At 47.4% G+C, this 27,494-nt stretch overlaps 1 protein-coding gene across 3 annotated transcripts in view; it reads right to left on the bottom strand.

Moving 5' to 3' along the window:
• PLXNA4 (plexin A4) overlaps window positions 1-27,494 on the bottom strand; it is a 459,202-nt gene that overhangs the window by 34,157 nt on the left and 397,551 nt on the right. For all 3 annotated transcript variants that reach the window (XM_038153056.1, XM_038153057.1, XM_038153055.1), the window contains exons 17-25: window positions 25,047-25,140; window positions 24,039-24,278; window positions 22,941-23,087; window positions 17,350-17,584; window positions 16,786-16,928; window positions 13,189-13,457; window positions 9,602-9,668; window positions 7,297-7,443; window positions 1,801-1,960 (exon numbers count right to left, since the gene is read on the bottom strand). In XM_038153056.1, the coding sequence (XP_038008984.1) occupies window positions 1,801-1,960; window positions 7,297-7,443; window positions 9,602-9,668; window positions 13,189-13,457; window positions 16,786-16,928; window positions 17,350-17,584; window positions 22,941-23,087; window positions 24,039-24,278; window positions 25,047-25,140 (1,502 nt within the window). The remainder of the gene's footprint in view (window positions 1-1,800; window positions 1,961-7,296; window positions 7,444-9,601; window positions 9,669-13,188; window positions 13,458-16,785; window positions 16,929-17,349; window positions 17,585-22,940; window positions 23,088-24,038; window positions 24,279-25,046; window positions 25,141-27,494) is intronic.

Raw genomic sequence — 27,494 nt, 5'->3', positions numbered from 1 at the left:
AGGATACTTACAGAATGCTAAAAAGATAATAATGGAAACTTGTGAGTTTCCAGAGCCCCAACACAGCTTGGCCCTGATTGGCCAAAGAGTGAAAACAACTCACAGCAAAATCCAATGGAACAATCACCTGTGGGTAAACAATCTCCAAACACATTCCACATGAGCACAACACAGGAGAAGCAAATGAGATAAGAATTGTTTTCCTTTTCTCTGAGGCTGCTCAGCTTCCCAGGAGAGAAATCCTGGGCAAAGGGATTTTTCCAGAGAATGTGAATGCCACACTCTTGTTCCTGTTTCACCCATGCTCCTCCCACCTTGTTATCTGCAGAGCTGCTATCTTCTACTGGATAAGGGCTTCTTATTTCTATTTTAATTGTTTTTTCCCCCCCAGCTGCCTCATCAGTGCTCCTGGCCAGAGATGTCCATCAGCCAGTCTGCTGTCACTGTGGGCAAGCCTGTTCTCTGAGGGGGTGCACATGCTCCTGCCAACTTTCTGGAACTTTCTGCTCCCCAGCACCACTCAGGAGGTGATAGAATCACAGACTGGGTTGGGTGGGAAGGGATCTGAAAGTTCCAAGCCCTTTCTGTGGACAGCTTCCACCGGATCAGGTTGCTTCAAGCCCTGTCCAGTCTGGTCTTGAAGAGGTCTGTATTTCCTAAACCAGCAGCAATTCTGGATGCAGAATTTTCAGGCCCCAGCTGGGACCCTGCACACACACAGTTCTGGTTCCCAGAACTACACTGGAATCAAATTAATCCCTGTATTTACAATGTGCAGGTAAAATTCCTGCATCTTGTTATGGACACATCCTTCATCTTCACAGCAGAACAAACAATTCCCAGCCCCACCCAGTCCGAGATCTGCAGGAATTGGTCTTTGTGGCCAGTGTGGCACTAGATGGGCCAAGAGATGTGGCTGTGAACCCCATTCTTCTGCTGTGCTGTGCCCTGGCACCCTGCCCTGCCTTTCCTAAGGCTCCCCCCACCTCTCAGCACTCCAGAGCCATCGTGGGTCTTTTCTGGATGATGTACGTGATCTGCTCTTTACTGCTGCTGGTTTTGGCAGCTCCTTTCGTTATTCTAACTGCCTTTGATGGGCAATTTCTGTCAGGAACTCCTCCCTCCCCTACACATACACACAGTCAGACACTTAACTTCAATCCCTGACCTCTCATTGCTGCCTTCATTATTGCTGTGAATCGTTTCTTGGCCTCGGTCCATTCCTTCTCCTTTTGGTTCCTCTACAGCTCAGCTGGTTTTATAGACTCCATCATTTTCCAGCCCAGTTTCTTTCACTGAAGGTCACTGAGAGCAAATTCTGGCAGATTCAGCCACAATGAAGTCTCCAGCCCTCCACCAGACGCCTCAGCAATGGCCTGAGCAGATTTTTATACAATTTTTCATATCCTCCAGATTTTTCTACATTTTTTCATATTCTCCAGGTGTGGTACCACACCTGCCTGTGGACCCCTAATTCAGACACCCACTCCTCCCAGCATCCTCACTCCAGGTATCCTTTTTCCAGGGGTCTTTGGCAAGAGAACAAGAAAAGCCCCACTCATGCTTTTTCCAGACCTCTGTTCAAGATGAATTCTATGGGCAGAAAAGCATGGTACTGGTCTTTTTAATGCCAATGATTTCCTAAGGAGCATACACATCACTAAAATGTGCCCTGTCACTGTGACTTCTCTGCCTTGCAGGGGTTTGGAGAGGGGTCCCTGCCCCAGCAAAGTGTCTGGATGGAGTTTGTCCATCTCCCACCTCCCCTGTCCCCCACCCCAGCCAGCAGCAATCTCCTACCCAGGTCCATGTCAGCAGCTTTGGGCCGGTGGGAGCAAGGCACATTCTTGAAGATGGCATCGAGGATCTTCTCCTTGACCTGGGTGATGGTGTCGCAGTTGAGGATCTTCACTGGGATCTCGGGGCTGTTCACGTTGTCGGGGTTCACGCAGCTCAGCACCTGAGAGAGAGGCACCACACCTTGCTCAGGGCACTGAAACCCTCTGGCCGCCCCCCTCGTGGTGTCTGCATCCTACAAGAGGGGTCTAGGGTGCAAAAAGTTGTTGTATTTACTCCAGTGCCCCGTGGCAGGAAGGAAATAATGAATCTGACTCCATGTTCTCAGAAGGCCAATTTATTATTCTATGATACTGTATTATATTAAAGAATGCTATACTAAACTATACTAAAGAATACAGAAAGGATACAGACAGAATCCTAAAAATATAATAATGAAAACTCGTGACTCTTTCCAGAGCCTCAACACAGCCTGGCACTGATTGGCCAATGAGTCAAAACAATTCCCATGAAAGCAATGGAACAATCACCTGTGGATAAACAATCTCCAACCACATTCCAAAGCAGCAAAACACAGGAGAAGCGAATGAGATAATATTGTATTCCTTTTCCTCTGAGGCTTCTCAGCTTCCCAGGAGAAGAATCCTGGGTGAAGGGATTTTTCCAGAAAATATGACTGCTACAAAAAATGGGTACTAAGGGTGTTCCCTCCCTCACATGGGCACAGAGGTGTGGTTTCACGTGGGGGTGTCTTCATTGTGTTAAATCAAGGAGTCACAGAAGGGTTTGGGTTGGAAGGGAGCTCAATAATCACCTCATTCCACCTCCTGCCATGTGCCGGGACACCTTCCACTATCCCAGGTTGCTCCAAGCCCCATCCAGCCTGGCCTTGGACACCTCCAGGGATCCAGGGGCAGCCACAGCTTCTCTGGACACCCTGTGCCAGGGCCTCACCACCCTCCCAACCAAGAATTTCTTTCTTAACAGCAGAAAACCCGTGAACACTAGCTGAGTGCTTTCAGTAAAAAATGTTCATTGAGATGTCAAAGTGACCTAATTCAGGAGTGGCCTCCTTGCATTGCCACCTGGTTTTGATAATCCCGGTGAAAAGCTTTACATTTGTCCATCTGCACAGCCATGGAGCTGAGCAGACCCTCCTCAGAAGAATGTTAGTAATCTGAAATGCAGGGCTTCTCAAGAAATGAAACACAAACCAACATCAACAGCCTTTGCTTTCACATACGGAAGAAGAAAATCAACCCAACTGGAGAGGCCTCTCTTTTCTCAGAAGGAAAATTTAATTTTTCTGCACTCTATCCAAGAGTAAATGCAAAGCATGTGGTGAGGGGGGATACCTTCTACACAGAGTATTTAACAGCAATCTCCCTGCTAAGCCTTGCCTGTGTCTCTGTTGATCATTCTGCTCATTTCTGGTTGCACAAGTGTGAAGTCCATAAAGTTTTATAAACTTAGCACACCCTTGCACTTGAAAGGGGCGTTCAGTGATGCTCCAGGCTGTACATGGTCATTAAAATGTTCCTGTGGCACTTTTACAAGCCCAGATATGTTGGTTTTGGTGCCTCAGAAAAATTCTAACTTGACTTAAATTCCCTTCTGTAGCATGCAAGAGGTGCTGGACTGTCCATCACTTTCCATCTTCACCTCCTAAAATGCAGTGGGAACTCAAAAATGGGGTGAAATCCTACCAGCCTAATTACACACTGCCTCACCAGGCTCCCTTTGGTGATGCTGTGCTCAGCCAAGAGGGACTTGTGAAGATACTGCTTACAAAGAGCTCTGTGATCTTGCTGGATGAAAGAGGGAGATGTAAATAGGAGATATTGATTAGATCATAATGCTATTATTTGTATGTCATTTCCAGAAGTATTGAAAAAGCATCAATTCAGATCATAATAACAGCACAGATTTACAGTTCTGGGGCACCTTTCATCTCAAAGGATCACAGAATTGTACATAAAACTGTTGAAGTGAATCCAGTGTTGAAGACCATTAGTTGGTGTTACCCTCTGCAGCCCTCCTGGGTTATGCCCATTCCCAGCCCACAGAAACCTCTTCCTCTGCAAACTTCTTGGGTACCTCCAGAAAATCCCACCTGACTGCTGAGAGCCTGCACTGGTGTTTAGTTTATGGTTGGACTTAATGATCTTAAAGATGTTTTCCAGCCTAAATTATTCTATCACAGGGAAATGGAGCAGTGATGGCAGCCTGGGACAGCTCTCTGGGGTCACACCTGGCTCTGGGGACCAAGTTTGTCTTCAGGTGTCTCTCTCAGTGGTCTGAGCTCAGCTAAAATGAGCAGGTGCTAGTCAGGGCAAGCTCTGTGGTGTGATAGTCTCTGATGCAAACAGCTGATACAATCAGGATTTTGGGTCAGTTCCCTACAGAAGGCACTTGGTGTTCTTTGAAATGATCTGAGCTGCCCTGCCAGGCCAGCATCTGGTGCAGAAGACCCCAAAATCTCCTGCAGGTGCTGACCAGTGTCCCCACACCAGTACCCAGCTGGAAAGTGACCATGGTTACTTGATCTGGGTTATCCTGGAATTTCACAGGGTGCCAAGGAAAACTCTGCCTGAGTGAATCACACTCAATCACACCCTGGCTACAGCAATCCTTGCTTCCCTCTTTTCCAGCTCAGCTGGAAGAAGGAGCGGGGAAGACAATTCTTCCAAGGGCTGTTCTTTTATTCCAAGCACAGATGGGGCAGTTGGTGACCCCTGAAAACCCCTAAACACCTCTGTGTGTCTGACAATGACTGTCAAAGTTCTCCCTCCAACATTTTAGGGAATTCAAAGATGGTTTGAATTCTCTAGTTATAGATGCCAACCCCATTCCCAGAGCACAGTGGCTTTGGCATATATTCCCCAGGCTTTACATCATCATTCCAGTGGAGTTTTCCAGCTGTTCTTGTGGGGAGCATGAAACTTTTCTCCATACCCATAACAAGCCAGCCAGAAACAAATCCCACTGCTCCACCAGTTCTGCTCAGACACTTCAACACAATCTCTGATGTCAGCTGGTGGGGAAGAGACCCCTTGATGGGTTGTGTTCCTACAGGTGTCTGGTCAGTCTGAGGGAGGTTTTGTGATGTGGATCTCCCAAATGCAGTGTTGCTGCTCTAGCACCCACCAGCTTCATTTGGGCTTCAGGGTCACTCAAGGATGTGACTGTTTGGGCACTGAGAGGACAGCAGCACTGCTCTGTCCCTCACTGAGGTCTGTGTCCCATCAGGATGTGAGGTCAGCGTGGATGGGAACGGGAATGGGAGCACATGGAGAGGTTATCTCCGAGCCCTGCTCTCCCACTGACTCTATGTGGCCTTGGGACATCTCATTTCTCTGGATTTGTGTTTATTGACCTTTTACTCCATCCTTGGGTGTTTTTTTTAATCTGCCAGCTCTTCCAGCCATGAGCTGTCTCTGAGTGCCTGTATACATGCAAAGCTTGGCTCAGCTAAGCCCTGACTTCCACTGAACATTAGTGGCATTTAAATAATAAAGGCGCAGTTTGTGATTACTCACATGGTGACCCTGGTTCTGAGTTTTTGTGCTTTTTCCTGAGACCAGGACACCTCTGCAGTTCCTGTCCCAGGGACAGAAATCCTTCTCTCACCTCTGTAGTAGGCTGGAATGTTCCATGGGGTTTTCATACAGTGAGGTTTGGGGGAGAAAAAGGAGAAAGACCCCAAAAAAGCCAAACATACGAAAGCATTCTGAGAATTATAGCATTGTAGAATGGTTTGGGTTGGAAGGGCCTGAAAGATGATCTAATTCCACACCCCTGCCATGGGCAGGGACACCTTCCACCATCCCAGGCTGCTCCAAGCCCTGTCCAACCTGGCCTGGGATACTTCCAGGGATACAGGGGCAGCCACAGCTGGGCCTGCCCACCCTCACAGGGGAGAGTTTTTTCTAATTTCCAATCTAAACCTACTCTCTTTCAGTTTGAAGTCATTCCCTCTCGTCTTGTCACTCCAGGCCTCTGTAAATAGTCCCTCTCCATTTTTTCTGTTGGAATTTCCATATTGCAACCACTGAATCAGTTATAGCTTTATTTCAGTACTCTATATTTTTAATAAAAGATGTCAGGCAGCTCAAGGAAGGTACAAGAAGGACAAAATAAAACAGAAATAAAGAGAAACAGAAATGAAGAACAATCCTATTCATATTCTGCTCCTTCCTAATCTCCTTCACCAGAGCTGATCTCTGTAAATCTGCTGAGATTCCTATCGGGGTATATTTGTCTGCTCTTGAGATGTAAGAGGGAGAGCTGATTATCATCAAACAGCGCAAAGCCAGCAGAGGAGGGCTTTGTTCAGCCTGATGTATAATTACTACCCTTTGCTGGCTGCTTCAGATCAAGCCTAAAAGGATCGGGGGGGATTTCCTTCGGTGAAAGTGATCACTCTGTGGCTGCATTTTCCTCTCTTTTCTGCTCATTTTCTCCATGTGTGATCAGTCTTCTGAAATTTTAGACAGCCACACATAACAGCACAGAAGCAGCACTCTGCCAATTTAGTAGGAAAGTCACGTTTTTAATATGCAGAATACAACTGTGGCCTTATTTAAGTCCACCCCCTCATCAGACTTGGATTCAATCAAAGCTCAGCTCTAGACTGGAGTTGAAGAACACAAAAGGGCATCAGCCTGCCTGGGCTAAAGTCTAAGACAGGTCTAAGACAGGTTAAGGTCTAAGACTTGGAACTAAATGATCTTTAGGGTCCCCTCCCAAACCACCCCATAATTCTGTGACTGGAGACAGCCCTCAGAGGTATCTGGAGCTAAGTGAGATGAATTTCCCTCATTTGAAAGTGCAAATAAAATAATCTGATCAGTTTAGAGCATCTTCTGACTGTCCTAAAACTTGGGATTTGCTGAGAATAAAGATGGGAAATAGAAAAATTACGAGGATCATTGAAGGCTTAGAAAGTGTTCTTCATCCAGCAGAGTCTTAGAGGCTCAGTGGATTTAATGCATCCAGGGAAGAATGAAGGCCCACAAACACTCTAAGAAGAGATATCTAATGCTCTTTAATTGATGCTCTTTAATCAAGTGGGAAGAGGGTGTAATCTCAGAGCAGAAGCTAAAGCTGCACATATGCAATGTGTATCTTGCCCCATGCAGACAATTCCATTTTGGGGGAAATGGCTCAGTGACAGGGATTAGTTTTCTTTCCCTTGAAATCTTTAAATCAAGTTCCTTTTTCTTTGACTTGTGCTTTCTCAGGAGGGAGGGCTGCACCAGCTCTAGAGCTGACCTGATAGGTCCCTGCACTGTGCACCTCTGACTATTCCTTGATGCTGAAATCCTCATTGGAGAAACACATTTTTAAATTTTCAAAGCCAGCCTTGGGCAGCATTACCCTACTAAAACACAAGAATAAATCACCCCAGAGGGTCAGCCACTGGTTTCTGCTCCCTAAAGGCCCTTTGGGCAGAAGACTGTGGAGCAGCCCAGGGGAAGGTGTGCCCAGAGCACTCACCAGGGTCTTGTAGTCGATCTGCTGCCGGATGAGCTTGTCCTCGCTCAGGGAGTACCGGGCCTCCCCCGTGATGGAGTCGATGGGGCCCTTCTCCATCTGCTGCTTGATGGCACAGAAAAGGGAGAAGAGAGGCTCTCCAGCACACTCCTGCAGGGATGAGAGGTAACCACGAGGTGAAAGTACAGGCTAGAATTGAGAGTCCAGCCTGGGCATCCCCGTGACTGCCTCGGTTCGCCATCCCAAATCGCACATGATGGATATCAGTGGGAACTGGTCCATTCCAACAGCTCAGGATCAGACGTGACCCTCAACTTCCACAGAGTGCAACCAGCCCTTGGGCACATGGTGGGACCCTTAGGGGGGGTGCAGCCCCAGGAGCTGGATTTGATAGTGCAAAACTCTTGGGCACATGGTGGGACCTTTGGGGATGGTCCTGTGCAGTACCAGGGGTTGGATTTGATGGTACAAAACTCTTGGGCACATGGTGGGACCTTTGGGGATGGTCCTGTGCAGTACCAGGGGTTGGATTTGATGGTACAATGCTCTTGGGCACATGGTGGGACCCATAGGGATGGTCCTGTGCAGCCCCAGGAGCTGGACTTGCTGATCTTTGTGGGTTCCTTCCACTCAGCTTATTCTGTGACTCTGTGAGTGTCCTCTCATGGTGTCAGTGTTCTCTGGCAATGCTGGGGCTGTTCAAGTGATTGCCACCAGGCCAGAGCTTTGCACGGGTGGAGCAGGTAGTGGGATGGGTCCCAAATGACCTGGAAGCAGGTTTTAAAGGGAGATGGGTGGCTGGTGCCACATCTTGAGTGTCTGAGCTGAGTCCAGACTCCCTGAGCACCCTCATGCTGCAGGCAAACAGCAATTCTCAGGCCCAGATGTGCCCCTGGACCTGTGTGGAGGTGACAGAAGCGTGGAGCCCAGCACAGGACAGCAAAAAGCAGCCCCAGGCAGGCACAGCCCAGCTCATCTGTCCCTAGTTTCTCCTCATCGTTTCCACTCACTCTTCCCACACTTTTCCTCCCTCGCTGCACTCCCTCAGTGCCATGCACCCCGAGCTTTCTGCTCCTGCCCCTCTTCCCCTTCATCCCTCCCTCCTTCCTGCCCTCCTCGCCCTCTCCTCTCGTGTCCCAACTCAACGAGCGAGGTCATTTTCCTCTGGTGTAAATCCCAGCGAAAACAAGTTAATAATCGGAGGCAAGTGGCCCCTTTTTCAGTCCCTACACCTGTCTCCCACTTAATTAGCTTATCTGCCAGCAGCATATTGCTTCTGTGTGCCTGTCTCCTGCCCTTATCAGGCCTCTGTTCAGGCTAAGGCAAGAAGACAAGTAGCTGAGTGGGGTGAAAAAAGCCTATTATAAAAGCAGCTCTTTAGAGAGTCACCTCCTTATATCCTTTCCTTTCAGCTGAAAGCAGGGATCTGATACTGGAGTCACTGAAATTACCTTCCAGGGACCTTCAAAACTTTCCCATGTGCTCGTCCTTGAACTGGTTGTGCCTGGGGAAGGCTCAGGGGGATTGGGGTTTATTTGTACAGCCTCAAATTGCCTGGCAGAGGTGGTTATTCTGTCCAAATGAGGGTGTGAGGTGGGAGGATATTTAGCAGCTGCAGTGGGAGTGGGGGAGAGGCGCAGAGCTCAGCTCCTTCCAAACAGGCTGGCTCTGAGCTTGGCAATTGTCATTCTTGAGGCTCAGTGTGGGTCCTGCAGGGGAAATTGGATCCCCCCACAGTCAGTGGCAAGGATCAAAGACTGAAAGACTTTTTCAACTGCACAAAGCCCAAGGAGACCTTCCAGGAGGAATGAGAGAGCTCGGGGTGGGGGGGCCTCAAATCCTTCCACACAGGTTCTTTCACACAGCTTTGCTGATGGGTGTCCCTCCACTCCTTGCAGGGCTGTGTCTCAGTGCTGCCTCTGAGCTGGGGTGAAAGGAGATCTCCATCCACTGTGCACTGAAAATACGGGTCACCACATGATGGAGACCTCAGTCTGCTGTTAAAAGGAGAGGATTTTCCACAAAGGTCTCAGGCAGGCTCTGAAATCCTTCCCATTTCCACACTGACCCTTAGATCCCACCTCTGTACAAGAGAGGGACCAACAAGTTGCCTCTCTAACAAAGTGTCCCTCTTTGTTCTCCCTGGGTCAGAAAATAGCCCATCTCCTATTAGGCAGTGACCTCCTTCCAGAGGCAAAAAATAAAAAAGCCTTTAACTTTCTGTCTGGGAAGTTTTTACCCCAACTGATCCTCACCAAGAAGAAATGCTTTAAAGCAGCTGTTTTTCCAGGCATACTCCTCCTCTTACCTTGAGGAACTTGTAGAGGAGGAAGGTGAACCAGTTGGTGAGCATTTTCTCAGCCACAGACTCTGTCCTAAAGCAGAGAAAAAAGAGAATTGGAAATGAGTTTGTCATGCTGGTCCTATCAAAATACTGTCCTTGTCCATCTTCCTGCCCAGTGGGAAGGCTGGCATGGCACCATCAGGATTTAGAACAACCTAGGTTCCCTGTTTCAGTTTTAGATTTAGGAAACCTGCAGGAAAGCCCTTGCTGCCCTGTTGATTCTCCTGTGACTGCAAGACCCTGTGTGTCCGTTTTCCAGTTTCTCCAACAACAAAAAGGAGTTGATGACATTTGAGGGAATCTTCTCCAAAGAGCTCAGGGCAGATAAATCCATCAAATCTGAGGAGCTCAGAGCGAGGCCATATGTCAAGGAGGCTGGATAAATACTCTGGAGAGACAGATCTAAGTCTCTGGGGAGCAGTTATCTGGCACTGCCTATCTCCCTGGCATTTGGGAGTGATTGCACTCCTCAACGTGTCACTGTGGCACATGCACAGAGCTCATCCTTCTGCCCTTGAGCACTCTGTCCTCAATCAAACAAAAATCCATCTCCAGGCTTCAGGGTGAGCTTCTCCTGCAGAAACATGTGCTGGGTCCAGTACATGCACCAGAGAAAAAACAAGAGAAAGCAAGAGAAAATTAGGGAAACCAAGAAAAAAAATAAGAGTTCCTGCCTGGAAGAATTAAAGCGGGTCCTCCTTGTCATGGCTCTCACCTACACCATGCAGAGGTTCTTGCTTGTTGCTGCTGCTGCTCCTCTCTGCCCAGAAAATCTCTTTTGGGGCCATAAATGTCATGCAGGATGAACACTGGACACAGGTAAGGTGGGAAAACCACTTCTACTAGCTGCTTTCTTCTGTCAAACTCCTCCAGAACTGCAAAAGATTCCCTTTCACAGACTCCTGGGGAGGGAAGGGAAGCACCAAGTTGAATCCAGCTGCTCCAAAGAGCTGTCTGAGGACCTCACACCAACATCTGACCCAAGGCACTCAGCTATTCACATGTTCTGTTCTGGTGCTGCTCAGTGCAGGACTTCCTTCTCTGACTTCTCCTGGGGCTTCCAGGGTTTAGAACACTGGATGTGCCTTCGTGGTTCACTGGCTCTCCTTCCAGAGGCCACAATTAATGTCCAACAAAGAGGATTGGACTTAGAAAAGAGCTGAAGGAAGGAGAAAGAGGAAAGATGGGATGCTCAGAGTGAGCAAGAAGGAAAGACAAAGAGATGGAGAAAGGGGAAGGAAAAAGAGGAAATGAAGGGGGGAGGCAGTGCCATCCAGCATCAGAGGAGAAGCACAGGCAGGATGCCTGGGGACAGCTGGAGGGTGGTCACCAGCCAGGCTGTAGGGCTCGATCACATCAGGGAGTCAACTGACACCAAAGCAAAGCCTCTGCCGCTGGCATTGCTGCCCTGAATGCCAGGAAGTGCCTTCTGCTCCTTTTCTGCTGGCTCTCCACAGTGGGCCATGTGCCAGATGAAAAATCCCCCCAGCCCAGCAGGCACCAGAGATCTCCTCTGTGTCCAAGCTGTCCATTGTAATCAGCTGGGCGCTCCTCAGAGTCAGCTCTGAGCTGTGGCAAAGGCCACTCATCTCCAAGAGACTCTCCCTGATTTTATTTAGGGTCCACGAACCAGGAGGGGCGGTCCACTCTGTGAAAGGGAGATGAATCTGATCCTAAAGGCAGAAGAGAGAGAACTTCCCTAGGCAAGGAAAGGACATCAATTCCAGAGCAGTAGATTCCAAATTTGAGGTTTCCCACAGAACTCTGGATTTTAGACCTTAGACCAGACCAAGAAGCATCAATTCAACTTGTTCCCTGTATGAAACCAGTTTTGTTGTCCCTCTCTTCTGCTGATTTCCACTAACTCCCAGCTCTGGGAGAGAAGTGAGATCCCAAAATGCAGCTGAAGACTCTCCGTGTATCCATAGTTAACTCAGGAACAAGAAACAAAGCTGGGAAGTCCATGTCCCAGGCAGGAGATGAAAGTTGATTTTTCTCATCAGGGATTTAATAGACCATGTATGGGATATTCCTATAGATCCTACACAACATGGAGTTTTCAGATTAAAAGGAAATGTAAGCATAAATTAACATCTTAAGCATGCAAAGAGCCCTAAATAAGGATTAATCTTTTTCTGTCCTTGTGAAACCTTCTGGAGTATCCACATGAAAATCCAGAGGTGGATAAGTTCAGTAACTTTTGATCATTGACTACTTTTCATTTAGGGAGGAGATGGAGCAAGATCTACATCTCCAAAGATGATTATGATCTTTATGTGTGCACTGTGGGAAATAATAAAGGTAAGAAGCCTTCCAGAAAGCTGTAAAAGCAGGCCTTAGAAACAGAAAGAACAGAATACTTAGAACTAGCTGCAGCCGCAAAGTCTGAAAGTAGAAAAAGTTACAATAGTACAGCAAGCAAGGACATGAAACAATAGCTTGAGTTTTAGACTTGGCTACGATAGACCTTAAGACTGCAGAAATATATGCTTAGCAAGATAGTAGAAGGTTTTAAGCTTAATAATGGCTTAGATGGAAGGTTTTAAGCTTAATCGTGTATTGCTAATAGAAAGCATACAAGCAAGCATTGTGTGAAGCAGGTGTACATGTGCTTTTAGCAACTGGCTAGAAAAATTGTGTGTAAGCTTTAGCAATATGCTATTGGCTAGAAAGTTTTTAAAATGCTCTGTAACAAAGTGTATTAGGTTGGAAATGGGGGTATTCTATCCCCATCTGTCAGAGCTGGGGCAGTTATCTCTGTTCCTGGGGCAGTTTTCTTTATCTCTCCCACAGCCAATCCTCCCTCCAGGAGATCTCTGCTGTCCATGGCCACTGAGTGTCCCTGCAGGGCTGATCAAATTCCATCATCCCATGGGGAGATGCTCTGCCCAGGGCAGGAGCCAAGCATTCCTGCCTGGATCCAATCTGAGCCTGGCAGCAGCACAGCAGCCTTTGCCCCCTGCATTCCCAGAGGAGCAGCTTTCTGCTGCCCTGCACTGCCAGAGGGAGAGCAGGCCCATCTCCAGCAGCCCTGGAGCTGCAGAGGAAAACTCCAGCCTTGTGCAGGATCCCTGCTCCAGCAGAAGCACAGCTGGCCCTGCAGGAGGGCTGAGCCACCATGGAATGGCACTGCTGCCACCACCCTGAGCCACAGGGCTCAGCTCCTGCTCTGACTCTAGTTTTTTATGTTTGTACTATCACATTTGCATTTTTAGTTTTCCTAATAAAGAACTGTTATTCCCATTCCCATATCTTTGCCTTTAACTTCAAAATCATAATAAGTCGGAGGGAGGGGGTTTGTATTTTCCATTTCAGGGGAGGCTCCTGCCTTCCTTAGCAGACACCTGGCTTTTCAAACCAAGACACAAAGAAATCTTTGATTCCTGCTGTTTGTATGTCATCTACTGCCATCTTCCACTTGTCCCAGCCATGTAATGAGGCTGCAACAAAGCTCAAGGAACATCTCCCAGCAGTCCCGTCCTGATAGTGGAAAACCCCAACACAGGCACAGCCCTCCCAGCCCAGCTCCCTGCATGCCCAGGCATCCTTACCTCCGGAGCAGCAGCTTGGGGTGGTTCTTGCTCTCCAGGTTTTTGTCGATGAGGTCGGCCAGGAGCTGTTTGAGGACGTCGGTGGCGTACTCCAGCTTGCTCTGCAGCACCGTCATGATCAGCGAGGCCACGTTGCCGCGGTCGCGCATGGAGAAGCTGCGCTGCGACTCCAGCGTGCGGATGAAGGACAGCAGGAAAACCTTGTTGTTGATGAGCTGGGCAAAGAGCTTCAGGCCCTTCTCCACCCGTTCCTGACGGTAGCCAGGGACCTGTGCAAGAACAAAGGGAGTTTTTCCCTTTCCGTCATTTTCCCACTGTCAGATGTCCTGTTGTTTCTCTCTCTGCTCTCATCCCTGCAGCTCCTCAGCTAAGGAAAGGCAGGAAGGGAATCCATACATTATCTAAAGATTAGGAAGTCTGAGAAGACTCCCAGCCACGTCTAGATGATTTTTCCATCCCTGTGTTCCCCTCTCTGTTCTGTGGCAGCAGCTCTCTGGCCACAGAGAGAAACACACAGAAACACAACTTTCCCAGGAATTATTCTGGGAAAGGCTGTGAGAAGATCAGGGGAAAGAATGAGAGAATTCTTATCTTCACTTGCTGCACCTGGTATTGTGATCATGTGGAATGCGTTATGGAGATTTGTTTACCAAAGGGTGGTTTCTTAATTGGCCAATGGTGATGGTGTTCTAATTAGAGGACAAATTAGGTCTACCTGTAGTGAACTAGGGTATAAAAGTATGGGTTTCTTAATAAAGTTTATTATGATCAGACTTCTGAGATGCATGGAGTCTATGCTAATTATTACCTGCTTGTGTTGACATGCATCCAAAAGGGATTTCTGGTGCTGAAATGTGTCACCATGCCCCGTTATATTTTTATTTTAGTCAGACTGAAGTCTTACTCTGATTTTGTCAAAAACTTCTTTCTCATTCCTGCAAGAATCCTGCTTGCAGAGGTTTGGGGTTCAGCTTTAGGGAGCGGGGAGGGGCAGCAAGAGAATGGGAATGGGAAAGAGAGCCCAGGGTGAGGTTTTGAGGAGATGAAGAGAGGCAGTGAGGCAGAGGCTGAGATGGTGACCATGGAAGTGGGCCTTGGTTTGAAGAGCAAGGCAGGTGAAGGTGTGAGAGGACGCCCTGAGCTCCAGCAGAACACCTGGGTTTGGGAGATGAGGTGTTTTGGAGACAGAGTGATTGATAAGTCTCTTATTTCTCAGCTGTGAGAGACTGATGAACTCATTTTTATATGGAACAATTGAGGACCTCAGTGCTGGACCCTGGGCTCCACAGAGGTCTTTTTGATCCTTCTGGCTCTAGGCAAAGATGGAACCTAAATAGAGAACCCCAAACTCATCCCTCTACTTGCTGAAGCTGTTCCAGCCCTTGAAAAGGTTTCTTGGAAGCTGGAGGATCTCACCACAGAGCAACACATGTCACCAAGGCATATATGAATTAATAACCACCCAAATTTGGCACTTTAATACAAAATAAGTCGGCTTGCTTAAACAGCCAAGCAGTGCAAGGCCCCTTATAGAGTTGTTACTTTTTAATTCTGGAAATTAGAGTTCTGAACTCCTTTTGCATCCAACAAATAAATTACTTCCTAAATAGATTGAGGCAACCAACCAACCACCACCACCCATCCCGCCAATAATTATTTTCAATTCACTTGCTTGAACATTTAATATTGTCTATCCCTGGGTTATTATGGAGAATTAAAACAAAATAACAAGAAAAGTATTTTGTGCTGCATCTGGAAGCAGTTAATTAGCAAATGAACTGGAAATAAGTAAGACCTTCTCACTGTGGGATCTGCGCTGGGGCCTTTTGCAATAAATAGCAATTCCTTTTGGGTGCTACAGAGAAGGGAGCAGAATGGGAGCTGCCTTCACGTTGGTAGCCAAAGATGCTGACCCTGAGAGAGCTGGTGAAGCTTTACAAAGGATTAAGGGGAAAAAAAAAAATCCAACAAATGGAATGAAAGGAAGAAGAGATCAAAGGTGTTGGATTGAAACATTAGCTCAGTGTGTATCTACATAGGGGAGCATCCGTGCTAAGGCCTCTGCAGGGGTCAGATGCTGTTCTGTGATCAGCTGGATGGGGTTAATGAATGTAGGGATGGAAATTGGCTGTGGGGATGATGGAAGTGTTTGTGTGTGTGTGCATACATGTGAGAGGGAGGTTCAGCACCCCTCGTTCCTCCTCGTTTGTTGGAGCTGCTCATCCTGAGGGAAAGCAGCTGGATGCAACTCAACCTGCACTCCAAATCTGTATGGTAGCTACGTGTAACTCAGCCTCCTACCCAGTCCCACAAGCCCTCCTTGCTGACAGATCAGGTCTTTTAATGTCTTTCTCCACACAGTCGGATGAATTTTGGCTCTTCCCAGTGGCAGGAGCAGAGCTGAGCAGGCATCTCTGATTACACAGCCAGCCAAGCGTGGGCCTGCCTGTGCCAGCTCCTGCTCCTCCTTCCTGCCAACCAAGCCCAGGCCTGGCCTCCAGAAATCTCCCAGGCCCATGCCAGAACCTCTCTGGAGCTCAGAGCCTGCCAAAGGCTTTGCAGCGAGCTCAGCCAACACCTTGGCCATGGTGTGGCTCCTGACTCTCCAGCCCAGGTATTCCTAGAGCAGAGCCTGTCCATCTGCCTGGAGCTGATTTTAGCCTGGCAGACCTCACCTGGGCTCCCATCAAGCTCCTGTCACCACTCAGGCTCTGTGTAGACCCCAAGATTTGTGAACAATGTCTCACAAATCTCCACCCAGAGAGTCAGGTGGAGGAGGAAGATGTGGGCAGGGTATGGACAGACTGACACTGTGGTTTTCTGACCTCACTGCAAACCAGAATGCAGCAAAGGTGAACCTCCCTCAGTGACAGGGGGTTATTTTTAGAGGGGTTGCCACAAAGAAAACCTGGCCTCGCAGTAGTGTGAGGGTCATGCAAAGCTGGATGACACAGGCAAACACGCTCCTATGTCATACAACAGGTTTTCCTTGCCCCCGCATGGCAGAAAATATTAAATCCAGTCTCAAACTCAAGCCACAGAAGGGTTAAGACCAAACAGAAGCTTCACTGAGAAGACCTAATATATGGATTTATGAGTTTTCCAAATAAGTGAGTGATCAGACAAAATTTACCAGGTAACAAGTGACAGGATGAGAGGAAACAGCCTTAAAGTTGTGCCAGGGGAGGTTTAGATTGGAAATTGGGAAGAATTTCTTGATTGAAAGGATGAAAGATGGTGGAACAAGCTGTCCAGGGGAGTTGTGAGATCACAATCCCTGGAGGTTTTCAAAGTGTGTGGATGTCACACAGGGGGACATGGCTTAGGGATGGAATTGGCAGCATTGGGTTGATGATGGGAATTTATGGTCTTAGAGGTCTTTTACAACCTAAATGATTTTATGAGCTAATGTGATCTAAGATAACAGCAAATATTTCCCCCTTCAACCCAGATTTTTAATGAGGACCTGTTTCACTCCTTGTAGGACACAGCATAATCAAGTCATCACATCCCCACCACTGACACAGAATCTCTGGAATTCAGGACTGAACAGGGAGGCATGAGAGGAGCTAGAAGCAGGAAACATTGCTGTTTTACCTCCAAATCCCTCAGGACTGGATGATCTTCAATGCCAGGGAAAAGCACTCTCATCGTGTAGGTTCGGTAGTCGAGGAAAGGGATCCCAGCTCCATCCAGGTCACTTGTCAGCTCATGGATGTCTGTCTGCAGCTCTGCAAAGGCTGGCACAAAAACAGAATGACTCAGGGAGCAGTGAAAATCCAGATCAGCCTCACCAGAATGGGAAAAAACCCCTGACCCTCATGAATAAGGAAAAAGGCAACATGTGGAGAGGAGGAAGGTGGATGAGAGCAGGGTCTTCTTTCCCACAGCACAGCCTTTCCCCAGGGACAAGGCTTTCTGTGGATTTTGAATTATCAAATCCAGGAGAGGATTGGGTGAGAGAAAGTCTGAACTTTCCTGAACTCTAGGAGAGGGTGGAGAAAGTCTGGACTAAGGGAAAACAAGGAAAGTCGGACTAGATCCAGGCTCGAGCCACACCCACAAGGCTCAACACTGTGGTATTTTGGCTCAAAGCTTTGTGACTGGATGTCTCCCTTCCACCAACACTGACACAGTGTCATCCTGCCTTCCTCACCCTACCTTCTTTGCACTCCAGGGCCACCCTGGACTCCAGGTTGTCCATCTGCATCTGCAGGCGCTTGAGGGTGAGGTCGCTCTCCCTGGACTTGCGCTTGTACGCGATCAGCACGGCCACGATGAAGATGATGAGCAGCCCGCCGGCCACCGCGATGCTGACGATGGCTGGCAAGCTCAGAGGGCTGTCTGGGGAGATGTAGACCATCCCTGGGGAGAACTCCATCCCTCCTACACGAGCCTAGAGGGAAAGCAGCAAAGAGCTGCATTGAAACTGTCAAACGAGCAGGAGCGCAGAGGAGCTTTGTCATTGTCCTGGCTGGGGGTGAATGGTGACATCCCCTTGTCTCCCAAGCCAAAAGGGGAGGTATTTGGATATGGAACAGCTTAAAAACACTTGAAATGCCAGATAGAATCATCCCTTGGCAGTCACCATGAACCCAGCCACAAAAGGACTTCGGGTGAGACAAGCCGCTGGTCACAATTTCTCCAAATCAGTTTGGATTTCATTCTGGACTTTTCATTCCACATCCTGATGTGTTGTGTGAGGCACTGATGTCACTCAGTCCCAAAATACACACAGAACACAGAGCTCAAGGTATGGTCTGATGGCTCCTAACCCCACAATGGGGCAGAGGAGACCTGATCCAGTGAGTAAGAAAGTGGGACTGCAGAAATCAGAGTCACTATTTTCTTTTGACTCTCCCACCAGATAAAACTGTACTTGGAAGACTCTGGGATAGTGAAAAACCACCACAAACCCCACAAAGCCTGGCCCATTCTCTTTTCAGCCCCTGTCTTAGCCACACATTGTCAGGGTGACTGCAGATGTGCACCAGTAGGAGTTGAACACAGCTTTTTGTTCTCCATCTACTTCCAGAGATTCCCAGAGCTGCTTCCAGCCTCTGGAAGAAGCTGCTGTGAAAGGGCCTTGGTTTTAACAACCAGAAAGAAACCCTGAGAGCACTCCTGCTGCAAGCCCAAAAAAATGTTCTGCTGCAGCAAGTCCCTTAGAGCCCTTTTTTACAACATGAACACCTCTTCCAGCAGGAATCCCACTGGACACCTCTGGCTTCAGGCCACTGCAAGGCTGTTCAAAGCTATTTGTAGAGTAGGCAAAGCTTGAGTGGTGGGAGGAAAGCTTTGCTGACTGGCCTGAAGGCTTCTAGGGCTGTGTTGTGATTTGGGAATGCTGGCTGTAGGCCAGCAGAAAGCTGGGAAGATGCCATGCAAAGAGCTTGAAGGATGATGAGCTCCATCACTTCACCCCAGCTGAGCTGTGTCACAGAGAGGCACAGCTGGCCCTGCACAAAGGGCAAACTCCTGCTGCCAGGCAGAAATGCAATTAAGACCCAGGGCTGACTGTTTCCTACTCCCATTGCACCTGGGACCACTGCAGTGTGGAATTAAACTGTTTTCTTCCTCCCCTGTGAAGAGTCCTCCCTCACATTTCCTCAGGTTTCTCCCCCACACCCCAGCCTGGTGTTCAGTCTTGTCCTGCATCCCACTGGCTCTCAGTTAATCTCCAGCCTGCCTGGACACTTAGTAATCCCAGGGCTTCCCCCATCTCAGCTCAGGCACCCACTCAGCTTTCCTCTCTAGGCTGCAGGAGGAAGAAACCGGCCCAGCTGGAGCCAGCAGAAGGGACTACACAGCAGAGTCATGAATTAATTAATCTTCCCAGGTGCTCTCCACCCCAACCCTTTCTGAGAGATGAATCTCAGTGACTTCATCATCTTCTAGAAGTTATTGCAGCCCAGGGAAGAAGGTTGTTTTGCTCTACCACCAGGCGTAGGCAGCTCCTCAGTGGCCAAAGAGACACAACTACAACCCTTATGTCATGAACAAGACCAAAGTGAATGTCTGAAAACATCTAATTTCCATCCACAGGGCCCTCTCATGTCATTTTGGGATGGGGTCTGGAGAGATGAAATGTCCACAATGAAAAACAAAACTAATCCTAAACTCATCTGTTCAGGTAATAGTTTCAAGATGACCAATTGCTACCATGACACTGATGGCTTGTAGAGCATTTTCAGTGGCTAAGGAACCTCAGGAACACAGTTGGGGATGCAGCAATAATGAGTTTTCCCATCTATTTCAAGATACAAGATCCAACTCATGTATAAATCCTGAGTTTTGTTGTTGGAATGTGGCCTGCTCAACTGAGAAGGCAAACTGCCAAAATCACATCCTAGTCCACGCACTGGAGGTTGCTCCCTTTTGCCCTAGACCACTGTCCCAAAATTTTCTCACAGCTCGCACGCTTTCCTTCCTTTCAATGGATTAATAAATATCAATAAACAGCTTAATTCCTTTTGATTTTCTCTTTCTCCAAGCCCTACAGTCAGACAAGTCCATTCAAGGAATATCAGACTAGGCTCAAATACCCTCAATCCCAAATCCCGGTGCAGATCCATCCTCAAAGCTGGAAGAACAGCCCGTCTCCATGGGTGGGATTTCTCTCACCAAATATTCCACGTGCACATCCGAGTTCGACGCTGCAGCACGATTCCAGAGCCAACAAAGAGAAAAAACACTTTCAGTATGTGATTTATGTGAGCTGCTCCCGACACCTTTGACATTGGGATGAGGCGTTTCATTGAGTGGAAGTTCCCATTTCTCTCCATTCATGAAAAGGGGATCTAAGCTCCAAAAAAAGCAGGTGTTCAAAGTCAGGCCCAGTGTGTTCCCCTTCAAAAGGTGGTTTCATCACTGGGAAGGTCTCACAATCCACAAGTGAAGCTGCCATGATCTGAGGGAATCTGGCTCTTGAAGAAGAAGGCCTACGAGGCTGCAGTGTTATTGTGAGCTTTTAAAAGAAGCACAAGAAAATATGCACATACAGCTCTGCTTTACTTCTTAATCCACCAAATGGTTCTGGAGGAAGCTATCTTTACCTTCCAGAAGACTGACAAAAGCCCACAAAAGAACAACAGTCTGGCCATTTTTAAAGACCGTAAATCATAAATTTGTCCTAAATTAGACTAAATGTTCTAAATGGGCTCTGTCAGAGCCTGGTTTTCTCCAATGAAGTCTTAGTGGCCACCTGAAGGAGTTCAGCAGTTCTGAAGGAGTGTCTTTCCTGGTGCAAATTTGGCCAAATAAAATTATCCCTCTAAGGATAAGATGAATCACACCCTGACCTTCAGCTGCTGCATTTGACCATCTCTCCATTCAGTATACAGAGTCTGGTGTATTTTCCAGGCTGTGTCAGAAACCAGCAAACCTCCAGATGTATTCCACATCTTCCCTGCAGACCTTTTCTGGTGTAGCCACTCGTGGATCTTCCTCACATCTCTTTCTTTTCCTTGGAAAAACTTGCCTCCGAGTTTTAGTCAATCTTTTTAACCATCGCCCAGGCCTTTTATTTCTCTGCTATTTTTTTCAAATACTTAACTCTGTCATTGTGTAAAAGACAGCTCAAAAGAAGACAGATCAAAGGCGTGTTGACATCAACGTGTGTCCTTGCCACTACTCCTTCACTTAGAAATAATCTCTGTGTTGCACCAGTTGATTCACTCCCATGGCTCCCTTCCAGCTTGTGCCACCTCACTTTGCAAGAAATGGTTTGTTCAACAATTTCCTCAAGGTCAGAGAGTAATCTTGGGCAAAATCAGGAGGAGGGACTTCTATCAGTTATCCTGGGGCATCAAAGAGATGATTTGATGCCTTGAGAAGGCTGAGCTAGAACAGATGGAGTTAAAGAATAAAGCAAGGATTTATTCAAAGCCCTCAATGGATTCACCTTGGGCAGCACAAGAGCCCAGCCAGGGCTGCAGCCAAGAGGAACCAAAATGGTCCCAAAATGCACGAGCGCTCCCGGGGTCTCTCCCTTGGCTCAGCTCTGCTCCATTGGCACCTTGCAGTTCATTGTCCCGTTCCAGCTTTAGCCCAGGCACTCCCACCCTGCTTGTTTGTCTCTCTCCAGCCCACGCTGTTTGTACTCCTGGCCTGAGGTTTGGGTCATTTGTCCTTGGTCCCAGCTGGAATTGTTTTGTCTCCCTGCTCTGTGCAGCGAGCTCACCACCCCTCAATGTGAAGCTCAGAACTGCACACTGAAGCAGCACAGAACCTGAAAAATATAAAAGCTAAAACCTGAGGTATCAGTTTGTGTGAAACGTGGTCCCAGCCTGAGCAGCAGAGATGCTGTGCCATGCTGGAGGAGGCATTTCCCAGGCCTGGTTCCAGATGCGAAGTCCATCCTTGAGCACCTCCATCATCTTCCCAGTTTCCCAGCAGTATCCCTTGTTTGACCAGCATCCTCAAAAAGGGATTGTTTTTTTAATCTCTGGCTTCCCTTAAACTATCCAAAGCTGCAGGAGCAGGGAAGTCCTCCCAATTAGTGCAGCCTGGCCAGATGTCCATCATCCTGGATCCCCAGGGGTTGATTATTGCTCACCTGGCTTTCAGTTTTGTCTCCCCAGGATTGGCTTTGTCCGTCTACTGACTAACCATATGTTTAATCATATCCATGAAAATGACAGGGAACATTTATTGTCGTGCTCAAAAGCTTTGGTTTTCACACAGAGAAAATCTCTCACTTCATTATTGCTCTTCTTGGAGAGTCTTAATGTGCTTTGCAATGAATCGAGAGTCATGGTGTATTTGCATGGCTGGAGAGGATTATTGCCTCTGTTTTCCAAATGACAAACTTTGGCACAGGGAAATTAAGTAGCCACTACAAGGGATCCCAGCAGCAGCCACAAACAAGACCCAAAATGGTCATCATGAGCTCTGCTTCCTTAAAGTTCCCAGAAAAATCTTTTTAAAGATCAAACTCTCTGACTCTCATTGCACTGAAATAAATAAATTAATATGTGACAGATACAGCTTTGGGAGGCACAACAGAAGAACAGTTGTTCACAAGGAATGAGAAACACTGATGTCAGTTGTCAGCTTTTGTTGTTCCCACCCACAGCTTGGTACAACTCCAGGGTGTTTGCTGATACGAGTTTTATCAAGCACCAGCATCAAGGATTTCAAATTATTGAGAGGAAAGTAAAAAAAAAAAGGAGTAAATAAATAAACAGTGAGAGGAAGAGAAGCTCCCTCTGATGTAATCACCAGGTCCATTCTTCACAGGTTACAGGGAGGATTTGTAGGAGCACACTAAGTTTTATAGAAGTCAAAACTCTGAATTCCAGTCACACTATTATCCACATCCTGCTTGTTTTTGGTTTTTTTTTAATCTCCTACATAAAGGCAAACTTTAGTCACCATCCTGTCAACAGAGTGATGGGGACTGTGCTGAATTAAACAATTTAATGTAGGAACATGTTACATGTGATCTCACGTGAGAATCCAGGGTTCATACAGCCCATACAAAAACAGAAGGGAGGGAAACTCTCCCACTGGGGTTTGATCATGAAAGGTGTCTCACTGTCCACAAAGACCTCCAGGTCACTTTTCCACTGTTCTACTTCTCCAAGCTACCCTTGATGAGAATATTACACCAAAAAGGGGCCCTGGGAAGGATGTTTCTGGGAAGTCAAACAGTGATGCAAACCCCTTGGAGCCCTCTGCCAGCTCTTCAGCTCTGCTGTGCCCTCCCAGGCCACGCAGGGAGAGGGGGCTGAGGGTCAGGCATCACTTACCATCACCTTGTGCCTCCCAATGAGGTTTGGGGACTCACAGAGGAGCTGCACGTCCGACACGGTCACTGCACAGGGCTTCTCCCCCACCAGAACCGTGTAGTTCAGCCTGGCATTGCCTCCTGCCACCGGTGGGATCAGATTCCTGCCCTGCACAGAAAGGAACATCACACCTTCCATTACCAAAATAACCAAATAAACATCAGGAAAGAGCTTTTTTTCCCCCTCTGGTTCATTCCTGGCATACAAGTGTTGATATTGCATTTGACAGGATCACTGACACTGCTCCGGGCCAGGTTGGATGGATGGGGCTTGGAGCAGCCTGGTCTAATGGAAAGTGTCCCTGCCCATGGCAGGGGGTTGGAATGAGATGGTCTTTAAGGTCCCTTCCAAGCTAAATATGATTCTATTATGACATTTGTAGCTCGCCATTTGCTCACACAGAGAGGAAAAGCCAATTTAGAAACTCACGCAGAGAACAGCATGAGTGGTCACAGACTCAAAGCAGTCACAATGGCCTGTCCTGCTCCTCCCTCTCTGCAGCTGAGTGGGAAATGTTCCATCTAAGTCCTGCACAACCAAGCCCTCACTAAACATAGGCAGGCAAGCAAGTCAGACCCCTTTCCAAAACATGCAAAAATCATCTGCAGGTAAAGAACTCCTTTGCATATTCATGGTGTAAGAAGAGTGATACAGAAATGCTGCATCATAAAATTCCTTCTCTGTACTGCTGTGAAGTTTACAGAAATTGCAAGGGACTGGTTTGGGTTAAAACAAGGGGGAGAGGAAGGTCTGGAATGAACAAGAAATGAAACAGAGTTGGGTATTTCACTGTCAGCCACATTGCAAGGGTAGATGTTCTCTGGTGAACAGCCATGGGTACAAATTGAGGCTGCACACAGGAGGTTTTAATTTTTAGTTATGGGTGTGGGCAGTGCTTGGTGTTTGCTGATGGTGACTCTGATATGGTTCCATAAAGGGCAAGGAATAGAGGAAATTTTTGGGGTGCAATCAGGATGAATTATGGGGGTGATTTTATGGCTGGCAGGCACAGAGAGGCAAGAAGCAGAATTTCAGCCCAGTCCTTCATCCCCATCTCACCTTCAGGATGATGGGACTTCCAGGCTTCAGCTCCAGGATCCCTGAGGGATTGAAAACCTCAAAGATGGGGTTGGGGTAGTAGGTGAAGTTGGTTTTGTTGAGGATCAGCAGGGACTGCACGTTGTCAAGGATGAAGCCAAACTCCTCCGGGCGCTCGGCGAGCTCAGACTGGTGGTTGGGGTCCACAGCCAGAGCTGGGGCCTGGCAGGTCATCTCTGTGCTGTTCTGCACCTCACAGTTCTGGGGAAAGAGACCCAAAACCAGGAGTGTTTATGGGAATAGGGACCCTGGCAGGTCATCTCTGTGCTGCACCTCACAGTTCTGGGGAAAGAGACCCAAACCAAGGAGTGTTTATGGGAAATGCCCCCACCCTTCCTGGTGGGCAGATGGCTCTCAGGGAGAGGGAGGAGCAGACTCCCATGGGTTATTCTTATCCCCCATCACACAATCAGGGCTGGGCAGGGGTTAGGAAAGCCTTGCTGGGGCAGGTGTGTGGAGCAGTTTGCACTTCAACAGGGCCTCCTGTGCCTCTTCAAAGAGCTCAGCCTCTGTTGCTAGCATCAGGATCTTTCCCTGACTTTTTTTTCCCCTCTAGACATAGAGGCTTCTTGCCTCATTTTTTGCACAGCACAGATTAGTCAAAAACCTCACCACAACCTTGCAATTAGGTCTCACACTCTGGTCATTTTTCCAAAAGTGTTTGTGCAGTGCATGCTCAGTTGTGCTCAGGATTCCATTTTGGGTATCAGGTTACCTGAAATGAATCCCAGCAAGCTGGAGAAACACAGACAAAGGTGAAGGTCTCAGAAGACCCTGAAGTTTTGTTCCAGCTCTGCCAAAAACTTTCTTTTTTTATGTGTGAGTCCTTCAGGGGTGGGGTAATATTTCTGGAAACAAATCATGCCCTCTTTTTTGGGCTGCAGTAGGAGATTTCAAGCTCCAGAGCTGTCAGCCAGCCCCTGTCCCCACCGTGGCATGTCCCCTCCCCAGTTCTGCAGTCATACTCACATTGACATGCTCCTTCCCACCATGCTTTGCCCGGATCTGGGGGTTTTGGATGAGGTCCAGGTGAGTTCCCCACACAGCAATGGGAGTGTTGCCACTGGAGAATAAGAAATGGAATTAAAGAATGAACCCAGGTAATAGATGTCAGAACTCATCACACCAGAAATGGGTGATCCTAAATGTTGGTTGCAAAGTGTCTGATCATGTCTCGTGGTCCCACAGAGAGGGAAGGAAAACCAAAACAAATAAGTTTTCATTCATTCATAAGGGGAGAAATAAGTAAAGAGAACTGCTTGCTGAAACTGCCATGTCAGGCAGCCTCTGGGCATCAATGCAGGGCAACCCCAATGTAGGGAATAATGTGTTCTGACTCTATGATTTCAGAAGGTTGAACAATTGCTTTATTGAGCTAGGTTATATTACACTAATACTATATTGAAATGATACTAAAAAGATACTATACTAAAAAAATACTAAAGAAAAACCTGTCTGCAGACAGTCATGACACAGCTTTGACCCAATTGGTCAATCAATCTAAACAACCATCAGCAGAGTCTAATTAACAAATCACTCTCCGTAAACAATCTCCATAATACATTCCACATGTGCCAAACAACAGGAGCAGCAAGTAGAGATAACCATTGTTTTCTCTTCTTCTCTGAGCTTCTCATTGCTTTCTCCAGGAAAAATGCTAGGGGAGAGAATTGTGTCTCTCTCTGTTCAGAGAATGTGAATACCACATCTGGGTGGTTCTCATTGTCAGGATTCAGCAATCACAAGCCTTGGGCATGAGAAGAACAGTCAAGATTTAACGCAAGGTATTTAAATGGTCCACAGGCTGTATGTCCTATATCACCTCAGTCAGTCACAAAATTATAAAATATCCTGAATTGGAACTCACAATCATCCAGTCCAACTCCTGGCCCTGCACAGACAGCCCAACAATCCCACCCTGCTCATCCCTGGGAGTGGTGTTCAAACACTCCTGGAGCTCCGGCAGCCTCGGGGCCATGACCATTCCCTGGGGAGCTGTTCCAGTGCCCAACCCAAAAAGCCCTCACCGACACAGTCCCATGGAAACAGCTCTCGAGCATTTGGGGTTGAGGTCTACAGCCCCATATCTAACCTGCTATCACACCTCACCCTGAACATGACAATGTCACTTCAGTGAGCACTTTGGTGCCACCAGGGAACCCAGTCCTGCAGCAATTGAAGAAATTGAGCCAAAATCTTCAGCTTTGGTGCGCATCAGCCTGGTTTCCATGTGGTGGCCCAGGCAGATCAGGATCCAACACGAACAGAGATTCCCAGTTTCTGTGTCCCTCTTGCTCAAAGGCCAATTTCTTGAGAAAGCCAACTCCCACAAGCCACAGCCCACAGGTGTTGGAATTGAGGGTATCAGGAATATTTTTGTTTGAGTGTTTTTGATTTTTTGGGAAATATTTGTTTTAATTTTTGTTTATGGAGAAGGTTTTTAAGACTTTAGGATGGATTAGAATTTATAAGTGTGTAAAATAGATATTAGTGTAGTTTGTTATAGGGTGAAAATTTTAGAGTTTTAGGATTTTAGTATAGAAGTAGATAGGAGATAAGATAGAAGATTTTAAGTGTCGTTTGATTTTTTTTAATATAGTGTTAGTAGCATAAATTGATTAGTTGTGAGAATTTGTAGTGTAGAAGATATATAAATAGATAAAAGATTAGTTATTAGTAGAAAGGTAGAAATAAAGCACATTTTAAGAGTTTATTAGATAAAACTGCTTTAAAGGACCTTAAAACTATCTTTACTATTTTACTAACTATTTTTACTGTACTTTTCCCTTTTGTAACTATTTTTACTGTACTTTCTTGTGCACTGTCTACTACAAACAATGTACCAAACTTCTGATAAGATAAAAATAAACAACTTAAGACTAGAAAAAGTCTTGTACGTCTGTTAATCCTAACACAGAACTGTTAAAAAGAAGTTTTTCCCCATCAGGGGAGCTTCAAAAGCCCTACAAAAAACCACCACAGACAGATATCTGCTGGATTTTCTCACTTTTATGGGGAGATGTGTTTGGAGCCCTCCTCACTCCCTGCAGTCCGTGTCACCACAAGGAAACAGGTCTCAGAAACACTCTTCTCCCCTTTCCCCTGCCTCCTCCAGCTGCAGCCAGCAACTGTGGGACTGCAGGGAATGCAGGGGGAGGAAACTGCAAAGGACCATTCCCAGGCTTCACCGGGCTGGCTCTGAGCACCACATTAAGGAGGAGGGTTCACCACAGGCAGCTTTGGCCATCCCAAATTAAAGCAGCTCTGATCTATCAGAGGTTGGTACAGCAGGAGGTGGGGGCAGAGTGATTCAGGGATGAAAGAAGAGTCGTCCAAGAAAGCAAAACCTTCCCCTGTCAGGGCTCACACAGCCAGGACAGGACAAGGAAATGCCATCAGCACACAGCCTCATCTCTG

This window comes from Motacilla alba, chromosome 1A (genome assembly GCF_015832195.1).
Source record: "Motacilla alba alba isolate MOTALB_02 chromosome 1A, Motacilla_alba_V1.0_pri, whole genome shotgun sequence".
Classification (NCBI taxonomy): Eukaryota; Metazoa; Chordata; class Aves; order Passeriformes; family Motacillidae; genus Motacilla; species Motacilla alba.
The sequence above is the reverse complement of the archived record's forward strand: the minus strand, read 5'-3'. Positions and strand labels throughout refer to the sequence as shown.